This window comes from Manis javanica, chromosome 15, assembly GCF_040802235.1.
Source record: "Manis javanica isolate MJ-LG chromosome 15, MJ_LKY, whole genome shotgun sequence".
NCBI lineage: Eukaryota > Metazoa > Chordata > Mammalia > Pholidota > Manidae > Manis > Manis javanica.
Window position 1 is genome coordinate 64,191,077 of NC_133170.1, and position 12,559 is coordinate 64,203,635.

Consider the following 12,559-nt stretch of genomic DNA (forward strand, 5'->3'; position numbering starts at 1 on the left):
TGGCTACCTCCGTCTTCCTGTTACGCCCCGGAAGCTGGGTGGGCGGCTTCCGGCAGCACTGGGCAGGGGACTGGGCTTCGCCGCGATGACCGTCTAAAGGGCGAGCGCGGTTCCGTTCGTGGGCTCATGGGTTCAAGTCCAGGCGGTGGAAAGCGCGGACCGCCGACCCGAGCCGGGCCACGCTACTCTCGTATAGGTGGCTGACGATGGCCTCTGTCGTCCACCAGGTGCGCCCACCCCCGCTGCCCACCTGTGACAACCGAAAATTCCCACCCGACAGTCTCAAGGAGCCCCAGCGACAGCCGCTGAGCCGGTGGCGTCTGCTCACCTGTTGCCACGTTAGGTGGCTGGCACTGCTTCCTTCCATCTATTGCGGCCAGCCCATCCCGGGCTCTGCCCCCGCCCGGAGCCCAGCGTTGGCTCGCATCATGTGGCCCGTCACGTTGGTTCGCTCTTCGGTCTTTAGCGTGTGCGGTTCCCGAGTATGAGCCTCCGGCTGGGAGGTTCCCTTGGGCCCTGTTCCCTCCCAGCCCCATTCCCTCCACAGCACCTGGCACATGCCAGAGGGGAGAGTGCCCTTATGAGATGGGACCCCAGACGCAAGGATGCCTCCTCTGCCCTAAGTCCAGAAGAAAGAGCCACTACCTGAGGCTGGCTCGCCGGCAGGTCGTCTGGGTAAGCAGCCCTTCCAAGAAGGCCCCCAGAGCGTGTATTAACTTTTTTATTTCCCTAGGTGTCTAATATCTGGACTGATGCCTAGTAGGTGCTGGCACACAGCAGACAATGGATATTTAATGAACGTTGAATAAGAGAGTAATTAGACGCCAGAATAGGACCTTCCCCACCCTCTCTCTTAATGCATGTATCCTTGCGTGTCAGCGCCACCATCACTTTCCTGAGCTGCCCAGATTAGGTCCCATCCCCCACTTTACGTCATTAGAACACCCTATACTTTTGTTTTTTCACAACCTCGTTGTAATCTGTGATGACTTATTTTGTGAAACTGTTTAATATCTGTCTTCAGAACTGGGAGGGCTGACATTTTATGTATTTTTTCCCTGTTGTCCCAGCCTCCCAGCTGACCTGCCAGCTGAAGGAAGTCACCCAAGTAACTACCAGCAAGGCCAACAGAAAAACTGCCCAGCTGAGCCTCAACCCAGATTGCAGAATTGGGAACAAATCAAATCGTTGTTATTTAAACCACTACATTTTGGGGAGGTTTGTTGGGCAGTTTCAGATAATGAACACGCACCTGCCCTCCCCCATGGCCACAGTCTGCCAACACCAGGTGGCAGCCACTATCTTCCCGTGGAACACGCTAACCTAAATCTTCCCTGCTCTCTGTTGTCTTATTTTCCTTATAGTAGAGAAAATATTCTATATCTGCACTGTAAAATTGGTTCAAATTTAATAACATAAAACATCCTGGTTCCTCAGGCACAGCAGCCATATTTCAAGTGCTCAGTAGCCACATGTGACCAATAGCTACCTATCAGACAGCACAGTGCAGATCACCACACACAGTTGTAGAAAGCCCTGGGGACTACATTGCTCTAAGATGTAGTGGGTGTGATGGTTACTAACCCAGCGTCCATACCCTCCCTGTCCTTCCAGACAGAAAATCCTGATTCCTTCCAGGTGTTTATGCTCTGCTCATCCTCAGCCCTCCCAGTCCTCTACCTGCTACCCTATACAGCTCAGGAGAAACTGACTTCATCTTCGTTTCTGGATCTGACCAGTCAAAACTAATGTTAGCTTCTGTGCTTCTTCACAGTGACTAGGTCAGAAACCCAGACTCATTATTCAGGGCATAAAAATACCCTGGGGCGCAAGAGAGGGTGAATGATTTAAATTGGCCCTGTCAAGCTGAAGGAAAGGACTTCATTCTATGGCTGTAAGAGAGACGCACTCTTCCAGACTGAGTGTGAATTAGGAAGCCTGTTGCTTTAATTGCTGCTGGCAGCTGTTTCAGAACTGTTAGAAGAACCAGTTGAGGGTGCAGCCAGCTTTGTCAGGAAGAAATTAGATGATGAAAGTGTTTCCCCTAAGGGATTGCCGCCAGGCAAGTTCACTCTGGATTCCCTGAGACTGAATAGCAACAACCGAAAGTTAGGGGTAAAAGGGTTTATACCAAGCTTTAGTCTCATGGTGGCAAGTTGAGTGCTGGAATCACATCTGCCTCTGGGGCAGTCTGCATGCAGCAAGCCAGTCTCTGTCTCTGCCTTCAGGCTGAGCACTTTATTATAGTAACACCAATAATAATGGTTCCCATGGTACTCATTAGCCTAGCAGTAGGCCAGTTACATCATCAAGTAGTTTAGGGTCTGGTGAGGATCCTGGCCATAGGAACTTTAATTTTCCCTGCAAAAGATAACAAATCTTATATTGTTTAGGCCACTGCTGTTGGATTTTCTGTTACGTGTAACCAAAGCCAACTGCCATGACTATCAAAAAAATGGAAGAATAACAAGGAACAGAGAGGTGATTATAAAGCTGACAAATTGATGTAAGTTGACTGACCACTTTGTAACACACCCTTTTGCCTGAAAGTAATTGTGTGAGTCTCTCCTCTACACCTAAAGTAATCAAATAAATAAATGATGTAACTCATACAGCAGGTGTCCAAGGGATAGGAAACCTTTTCTTACAAAGGATAGTTTTATGGACAGTCTGCTCTTCAGGGCCTCTAGGAAAGGACCTCCCTGCAAGGACGTTCATGGTGTGGACTGGAATTGGAAATGCACTGTGTGCTCCAACATGCACAGCCCTCCGTCCTCTGTCACTGCCCTGTCCCCTGTGCTTTGCTCAGTGAGGAGCTTGGAGAGGATGCTATCTGATGTAATGAATTCAGAAGCCATCAGAGACTGAGCACATTTCAGGGGCTGCATCTGGGTCCTTGACTGTGTGAGTGACATTCTTTCTGGCTGTGCATCTGCATTGTTCTTGTCTTGCTGCCCCACAGTTGAATCTGCTTAGTTTCAGCTCCCCTCAAAATGCTGGTTTTCAAGTAGCCATCCTGGGCTTTCTGTGCTGTGCATACTCCACACATTCAGCCAACAAGTAGCTATTAAACACCTGCATGTCCAGACTGCTCAGCATCTGCCCTCGTGGCTGATGCTTCTGCTTTTCTGGTTTCCCTGTTCCATACAGAGGGACTCTGATGAGCCCACTCATCTCTGTGCATCAGGCTGTGGCCTACATCTTTAGTGACATGAGAGTAACAGGCCATGCCATGGAGTTTTTGACTTTCTTTGGGGAGAGTTGTTATAAATTCTTTTTATTTCAGGGAGTCCCTGTGTTAACATTTCCATCAGGCTGCAGATCCTCTAGGGAGAAGCAGAAACTGTAAGAATTAAAAGCCTATTCAACCCATGGAACAGAATCAGGTCTTACGTTCTTGAGCCCAAACCAAAACCACACCCACCTGCTTTTGTGTGACTTAATTCAGCTCTCAGAATGATTTATATTTTATTTATACAGAGGATGTGGGAGTCTGTGGCCAAGAACGTGGGTTTTGATTTGAATTTTTTCAAGCTCTCACTTTGACTCTTGTGAGTAGCAGCCTCTACTACTTGAGTTCTTTCCTTGCTGTGTCTGAAAAATCCACAAGCTGTCTGCAAAAGTGGAGCTCACCCCTAGAAACAGCATAAAGGAATGAAGGAGTAAGCAAGAGAAAATGAATTTTCTCCTCTTGGAAGAGGTGCCCAATGTTAACAAATGTGCAACCGCACGTACCATTTCATTTTAACTGCCACTTTTACAATTCTTTGCAAGCATCATAACCTATATGCAATCAGATCATTGGTGGTTATACATGTACTTGTTTAGGCCTTACAGGAGACATCAATGGAGGTGAATACAAAGGACATATATATATATAAAATAATTCAGTGTGTGACAAAGCCATTTCCAATCTATGGGAAAAGAATGGATTGTTCAATAAATTCTGTGGGAATAAGCCACTAAATGGTAGGAAAATAGGCTTCACGTTTTGTACCAACATAAATTCCAGATGGATAAAATATGATCATGCAGAAATCAAAAACATAATAGCATTAAGAGAAAATAGTGGCAAATATAAAATCTTAAGGGCAATGTTTTTCTAAGCCCAACACTAAAGCCATAAGGAAAACACTAACTACACAGACTGTAGTTACTTGGATCAAAGTTACTTGGATCAAAAAAGGATAATTGAAGTTAACAGCAAACAAACTGAAAAAATACTTGAAATAGATATGACGAAGTGAATGTCCTTTATAAAGAATTCTTAGGAATCCTATGGAATTTGTTGGGTAAGCATCCAATAAATAAATCTGACAAAGTGAATGTCCAGGCATTGTGGAGGATAGCCAACTAATACAGGTAATACACATCTGCATAGAGAAAAGCGAAAAATAAGAATACCCTTCATGAAAAAAATTACACCAATAATTTTAAATAGCACAAAGGGAACATGTTTTGTCCCTTGAATTGAAAAATACCCAGGTTTGGCAATGTTTGGGAAAGGAATGTGCTTATAAATGGTCTGTGGAAAGGTAAATGGTTGCAACTTCTCTAGAGGGCATCTTGTCATTTGTATCAGCACCATATTTGTCTACACCATGAACCTGCAATTACATCTCTAGGGTTTGAAGGATGTGTGCAATGTGTTCATTGCAATTTTGCTTAAAATAGCAGAAAGATTGGAAGCAACAGATATACAATAAAGCATTAAGTTATGGTGCATGCATACACTGGGATATTATGTAGTTATTTAAATGCTATTGCAGGATTCTGAGGTGGAAAAGTATCTGTGATATATTATATTAGTTTTCTTTTGTTATGTAACAAATTACCACAACTTCAGTGGCTTCAAACAACACCCTACAGTTGTATAGGTCAGAAATCTGGGTATGGCCGACTGGACTCTCAGTCAGGGTCTCGCAAAGCTGAAATCAAGGAATGGGCGGGGCTCAGATCTCATTTGGAGCTCGTTTTAGCTCCTGCAATTCTGACAGAATCCAGTTCTTTGCTGTTCCTTCATCCCCAAAGCTAGCAATGGAGAATCTCCCTGCTTTAAGGTCCCTCTCATGCCTTCAGCCTTCCCAGCATCAGGAAATGCCCATTCCCTTTACAGGGGCAACTACTGGGTGACACCCTGCATGATCTCCCTATCTTAAGGGCAACTATTTGGTAAGTTTAATCACATCTACAAACTCTTCACAGCATCACCTACATGGGTGTTTGACTAACTGGGAGAAAGCATAAAACAGGAGAAAGGAAATCTTAGGAACCATGGTAGAATTTTGCCCACCATGTTTATTAAGTAAAAAAGAGCAAATTACAAAAATACATAGAAAGTTCCTATTTCTTATAACAAAATGCCAAACATGGCCAGAACAGTAAGAATCAGTAACAAAAGTATTCCTGTAACAGAGCCAAAGAAACAGATTCCACACTGAGTTTGGGAGGTGTCAAACCTCCTCTGTCTCAGTTTCTCCATCTGTAAAGGGGTGAATTGACTGAGGTGTACTGCAGAATGCGCAGAACATGCCAGGCACCTGGTGAGCACCCAGTAAACATGACTGTTGTGGTTATATTTTTTCATGTAGTCTGGAAAAACTTGAAGCTAAGCTATTAATAGTGTTTATCCCAGAGTAGTGGGTGGGACTCTGTGATTTTTAAATTCTCTATATGTGTTAAATATATAATTGTATAATAAAAATAAATTTCTTGAACAAGTATGAGTTTCTGTAAACAATAGGTTACTATCAGTTGAAATGCCTTCCCTTTAGTTATACTTCGATGTGCACAGAACTAGACCCATGTCTCTTGCATTATTAGAAATATGAAGCCTCATAGCTTTGCCAAATGCTGGCAGATTCACTGTCTCATTTGGCAGTAATGAGAATCTCTGGGATGAGCATCCTCGTGCTGAAAAGTTAAGACCAGGGGATGCTGAGCCATCACCACAGCAGTGGGAGTCAAAGGCCTGCTCTCTTGCCAGAAGCTCAAAGGGAAAAATCATTTAGTTCTGGTTGACTTCCTCATGGTCATTATGTGATGCCAGAAAGAGCTAGTTACTTTCAGACCCGTCGCTTTTTTTGTACTTGGCCACTTTCGAGTGCTGTCAATGAAAGCCAGGAAAAGGAAACAACCAGGGTTCTTAAACCGCAGTTCCACATGTATCTCTTCTTTTTTATGAAGATTTCTCTCTCCACAACACACACACCCCTTTGTAGTTCTCAGAACTATGGGGAGGAATAATGGTGTAAAGATTGAAAGCTCTGGTAGAAGCAAAGGAGGGTGCTTATTGTCATGAAGACAAAAAAAAGATGTCAAGTGTTGATGTTTATCACAGAGCCATCTCTAAAGCCCATGGTGTTCTCCCTTGAAAACACATCACTTTTGTATGGTGTAGATAGTAATATTTCACTTTCCCTGGTGCTAGGAACTAGAGAACTAGTCTCAGCAAACACTACAATCACAGGAAAAACAGATTTTGCTTTATATGTATTTTAAGACCCTTATGTTAGAAGCATCTGGAGAAATATCCTTAAGAGATTCCTACAAATTTTTCTGTTCTAACCCCTCCATAATTATTTCTACATCATTCAGTTTGTCTTTTTACCCTTTTATATTACATTCCTGGGAGAATAAAAAAATGATCAAAATGAGCTAATTAACTTTGATACTGTTTATAGCTTTTCTCATTTTATACATGGGTAAGCTGAAGCAATCTGGGTAAAGTAATGGGCCCCGAAAGATAGGTCAGAATATCTTACCTTATGGAACAGGTGTTTTCCAGAAAAATGAAATAAAAGTGAATTTCAGCCTAGCAAATCCTATTGTAGTGCTGACTTACGTTAAAAAATCAGGAATGCATTCTCGCATGATTAAGATCTCAACAGTGCAAATTCAGTGATTTTATGTAATTCAACAAACATCTTTCTCAATGCATGACATTGTCCCAGGTAAGCAGTGGTTAGAGCCATGAGTGAGCTCAGGAGCCTGTTGAGGGAGAGGGGCAGGATGCTCTGTCATTTAAAAACGGCATGGAATCATTTCAGAAGGGACAAAGTGGCAGTGGGGAACAGTCCCAGATAAGGCCATTGGAGCTGTCATATGCAGCTGTGGTTGAAATGGCCTCTGTTGGGTTGAATAGTTGCCCAGGCAAGGCTGTGGCAGCACTTTAGTCCCTGGGACCTGTCATCTCTTAGTGACCACCATTATATTTCAGGGTGGTGATGCACCTAGTTAACAGGCTGCATTACCAGCTGCCCTGGAGGGAAGATGTGGTCGAGTGCATGGTAAGATAAAGGCACAAGGGCTGTGTGAAATTCTGCAAGCCCTGAAAATGAAAAGCATTTGGGGTGCACCGTTTTGCCCTTTGTTCCTACTGCCTGGGATGTGAATGTGATGGGTGGGGCTTCAGCAGTCTTCCTGCATCTTGAGGCCATTTTGAGAATAGAGGCCAAACAGAAAGATGCCACAGAAAAAAGAAGCCTGGGTTCCTGGTGACTCTATAGCCAGGAAATAAAATTCAATTTCTTCTAAAAATAGGACTACAGATCAATATTATAAAGTAATTGAAGTGAGCCTTCAACCACTGTGGTGAACTGGAGAGCTCAGGTCCCACTGTTTAATCAAACATGGAGGCCACTAGCTGAGGGGTTCTGATGCTTTGGTGTTTAGTGATTAAACAGGAACCTGTAGATGCCTCAGGTTAAGAAATCAAAACCTAAGGATACCCAAGCACAAGCAGCCAACCAGGATTTCCACTAATAGCCAGTGAATAACCTCCTTAATTTGCTTCCACTTTTTCTATGTAAAAGTCTCTCCCTTGGTCCTGTGGGTGGGGAGCCCCTCAACACTTTAGATTGGGTACTGTCCAAATGGAATCAACTTTTGCTCAAATAAAATTTTTTAACATGCCACAGTTAATCTTTTTAGCACATCTAAAGAGGGCAGCTGTTTCATATCTTGGATCAACTGTGGGAATGATGGCTTAATATTGTGAGATACCTAATTTTTCAAGAGATCAGAGAAATCCCTGGTGCTGGAACCCGTGGGAGTAGACGCTGGCCACCCTGTCCGCATGGAAGTCCACCCATGGCCTCTTCTGGTCCCTGTGGGAGGGAATCTGCAATCATCCCATGGAAGGCGACCGCAGCCCTTGGTCCCCATGGGAGCGGCCCTCAATCACTTCTAGTCTGTGACTTGTGGCCGACTCTTGTCCCAGTGGGAGGGGATCTGTGGCCTCCCTTGATGGGAAGGCACCCAAAATCACCTCTGGTGCTGGTCCGCATGAGGGCAGACCCCAGCCATGCCTGGTGCCCCGTAGAAGCCGACTAGAGGCCACCCTGGACCTCTGGGAGTCCAGCCATGGTGTCTCTGGGTCCCACGAGAGGGAACCTGTGATGCCGGTCGCGGCCGCGCAGCGCCCAGTCCCGTCCTGTCCCAGAAGAGCGGCCTCGCGCCCCTCCCCTCCTGGACTTCGGCGCCCGAGCCCGGGAGTGCGGGCGCGGCCTCGGGAGCGGCGGGCGGGACTGACCGAGCGCCGCCGCTCGGTACCCCGGGTCCGCGTCCCGTCCCTGCCCCTGCGCTCCCGCCCCGGCCTGGTTCGCGGCGGGCTGGTCGATGGCAGGGCGGTGGCATGCGGCTCCTGTTCCTGGCGGTTCTGCGCTCACACACGGGCAACGCGGTCACCGCCGAGCGCGTCCGGTAGGTGCGGCCGGCCCGAGCATCGGCGGCGCAGCCGGGCGGGGTCGGGGCGGCGCGGACGTGCGGCTGCTCCGCGGGCCTCCCCGCCGCGGCCCAACGGCCTGCGGCTGGCTGGGGTCTGCGCGAGCGCGGAGAGGGAGGGCCGCGGGAGCGCGGGCCGCGGGGGCGCGGGAGCGCGGAGGCCGGCTGCGCGCGGGGTGGTCCTGCGCCCTAAGGCCTGCCTGGAGGGGCCTTATGAGAGAGCCGGCGGTGGGCGGCAGCGGGACGGCACTGCGGGGGCTGCTCAGGACGTCTTCACGGATGCTTTCTCGTTTTGGAAACCGCCCTGGGTTTGGGGATACGGCCACGGAAAACAAAGTCGAGTCTTCGTGGTGCTTATGTTTCGGTGGGGACGGAGGAGGTAGCGCACAATCACACGGCTGCAGACGTATTGTATATATATATCGTATAATAGGGCTAAGGACTGCGTGTGCGCGCGTGCACCACTACAGGCAGGATGCTGGCGGAGGCCCTGTGCCAGGCGACAGGTGACGTTACGCAGGAAGTGGAGTGAGAAGAAGGGGTCCCTTGAAGCGCTTTGGCGGGCGGGGGAATAGGATCTGCTGGCAGAGGGTCCAGGGAGGCACAGCCCGCCGTGTCCTTGGGGTCCGCGGTGGGCCCTGCCGTGCAGGGGACCCTTCTCCCCTCGCAGCATGCCCGGCCCATCTTCCATCTTCCTTTCGGGTTCCCTTCCTAACTGACCGTTTTCTGCAGTGATCTTGTTTTATAAGTTTGCTTGTGTACTTTTTTCTCCCCACTGGACTGTCTGCCCCTTAGGACATGGAGAGGGTGGTTTGTGCCTGAAGCTTAAGAGGAACTCTTTTTTCTTTTTCTTTAACAAACTGCCTTGCTGCATAAAATTTCTCAATTTGCTTCCACTCTGTGGGCCTGCTTCCCCCTCACTAAAATAAGCAACTGGGGCTAAGCCAAGTTGGAACATTTAATGTCCCTTCCCACTCAGAAATGTTCCAGTTGTCCTAAGGATGGTAAGTGAAAATGACCCACGCAGGAGACTGTTTTGTGATGTGGACAACTAGGATTTCATTGTTCAGGTTTCTGTCTCCAGTGACACCGCCTTCCCTGACCAGAGGTGCAGCGGGGAAAGCTCTGTGCTCTCCACTCAGGAAGGGCGGTGGGGGAGGTGGGGTGAACGCTTCAGAAGTCAGCAGGAGTAAAGGAGGGGCGACCAGCGCCGCAGGTTCAGGGCAGAGCTTTCTGAGGGGCGTGACATTTAAGGGACCCTGTGACCAAAGGAGGCAGCTATCTGGAGATCTGAAGGATGGTCCCAGGAAGTGGGAGAGCAGGTACATAGGTCCTTTGGTAGAGCAAGGGTGCCATGCTTGAGAAATGGAGACAGACATGCTCCCTGGAATATAGGGAGTTTGGGGGCCAGAGGTGGGAAAGGAGGTCAGAGAGAGCTGCCAGGGGCAGCGGAACAGGTGTTCCTGGTGGGGGACAGTTTGTGCTCAAGAAGCTTGAGAAAGTCTCTGTTATTTAACATTTTGCTCCTGACTTGAACTACACCCATGAGCCCAAATATTCCATAGGTCACACTCACAGCTGCCCTAAGGGTCAGTGGGGAGCCGGGCCGGCGGGCTATGGAGAGGCTGACCTCAGCTGGGGTGCAGACCTTAGGTTATTTGGTTCTTGTTTTCTTGGCTTTGCACCAAGCACAGTGAAGGTTGCTCTTTGAGCTTCGGCCTCTCCATTCAGAGGCAGCTTTTCTGTCCCCTCCACTCAGGAAGTATTGCTGGGGAAGAAAGAGGAAAAAGCAGAAGTTACTGGAAGCTGTGGATGATCTTGTGAAAACCAAGGTCCTTGAAGAAATGCTGCTAGGGGTCATGGGAGGGGGCAGAGGTTCCTATGGGGTGGACTCCTGAGCGCCCGAGGAGCTCCTCACACTTCCTCTGTGATCTCAAGTGACCCTGGGCAGTGGGAGGGGGAGCCCCCCAAATGGAAAAGATAAGGGTTCCCTCCCATCACACTAGTGGGGGATGTCTGCAATGAGACTGGATTTTGAAAAAGGTAGAAATGTATTTGTTTGGGCACACTCAAGTTCATAGTTGTAAATTAACCCGGATGCATAGATAGCAGTGCTAAACTGTGATGAATACATCCTGACGTGGAAGTATAGGGCTACCTACCCCAGGCTCGAGGCGGGGAGGGCCTTCAGGCACCGCAAACTAGCGAGAACCTAGTTCCTGCCGAGGTGTGCTGGCACCCCTGCTTGGAAACCCTGAGATCTGGCCTGGCTGAGCATCTGCTGTGTGGCTCAGCATCAGACCCACATGGTGGGGGCACTGCCTGCCTCATAGACTTGTTGAGCATCAAACATGAATTAATGCATTTTCACTGGTTTAAGAAAGGGCCTGGCACTTAGTATGTGCTTTTAAAATTTGCGCTATCTGTGAAATGTGGACCTCAGTTGTTCTGGCAGGGAATTGTCTGCATGAATTGGGGTAGGGGGGCCTCAGGCAGAGGGCCAGCAAGTGGGGTGGTGGGGAAGAACCTGTCCCTTCCAGAACTGAGCCGCGTGGCCTTGGCAGTGTGGAATATTCTGAGAAGAGGGATTCTTGATGGGTGTGGGATGTGCAGAAGAGGAAGGAACAATTTTGCCCCCTGGGGACATTGGGCAGTGTCTGGGGACATTTTGGTTATTGCAGTGGGGGTCAGGGTATTGGATGTAGTGGGGCAAGGCCAGGGTTGCTGTTAAGTGCCCTGCAGTGCCCAGGATGGCCTCCATGATGAAGAATTACCCAAACAGCCAACACAAGATGTCAGAGGTGCCCTGACTGATGCCCCGGCTCTGGGTGGAGTCAGCAAATGTGTCTGGAGAGGTAGGTAGGCAGGACCCTGTCATACAGGACCTGCTATTTTGTGCCAGAAACGAAATTAACCACAAAACACTACCTGATTTCTGTGCAGTTGAAGATCATTTGGGCTGCAGCATGACGGGTGGATTAGGATGGTGGCAGAGGTAAGCATTTGGGTTTGACATATCTAAGAGGTGAAATGAGTAGAGCTTGGCCATTAAATGTGAGGAGTGTCCAATGATTTTGTAATGAGTTTGATGTCTTTTGTTCCAGGGAAAACAGTCCATGGATGGGGTTGTTAAACAGCAAAATTCAACTGAGTGCATTTAATATCAAATTGGCTTTATTCAGCAATTCATGAGTTGGGCAGCACCCTGGCTAGCATGTGGAAAGGGGTCTGCCTAGCTTAGAAAAGGAAAGGTTTTTCAAGGCAGAAAGAGAGTGGAAAATGAAATTATTAACAAAAAATGCATGGCTTCAGGCAAGATTGCAGAAGGGGTCTACAGTCGGATTACCTCACTGGTGCTGACCAGGTAATTCCAGGTGACTGGTTAAAGGTTACATGCCCAGGAGAGGTTGAAAACACAGTTAGGTTAGGTGGGAAGTCTTGGTTTGCTGATGTGGGGCTTTAGCACAAATGACTCCATTTGGAGCCTGCTATCTCCTTTTGATGGCAACAGGCCTGACTGGTTAGGACGTCCGGGGTTTCCTTACCAGGCTGGCAGGTCCTGTTCTCCAGGGTAGGTGAGCTCGTAAATGAAGTCCGAAGGTCATGACTCGTGTGTGTTAGGTTTCCTTGACAATGAGGCATTGCCCATAAGTACAGGCTGACTTGGGTTGGTTTGTGACAGGGCCAGGCCATTGGAGCCTCTCTGTTTTATGGCACCTGCTGCACGAATTAACTTTATCAGTGATGAGGGAGAAAGAACCCCGTGAAACTTTTTGGAAGCTGTAGGTGATAGCATAGTAGAAGGTGTTTGGAGGAAAAATTTGTTTGGGGATCA

The 12,559-nt window shown here is 48.0% G+C and overlaps 1 protein-coding gene across 4 annotated transcripts in view; it reads left to right on the plus strand.

Annotated features, from left to right (window-relative positions):
- GLT1D1 (glycosyltransferase 1 domain containing 1) overlaps window positions 1–12,559 on the plus strand; it is a 98,192-nt gene that overhangs the window by 563 nt on the left and 85,070 nt on the right. For 2 of the 4 annotated variants that reach the window (XM_073222738.1, XM_073222739.1), the window contains exons 2-3: window positions 228–675; window positions 1,071–8,703. In XM_073222738.1, coding sequence (XP_073078839.1) covers window positions 8,636–8,703 — 68 coding nt within the window. In that variant the 5' untranslated portion in view covers window positions 228–675; window positions 1,071–8,635. Of the gene's footprint in view, window positions 1–104; window positions 676–1,070; window positions 8,704–12,559 lie in introns of those variants that run through there. The other 2 variants (XM_073222741.1, XM_073222740.1) reach the window with 2 other exon arrangements.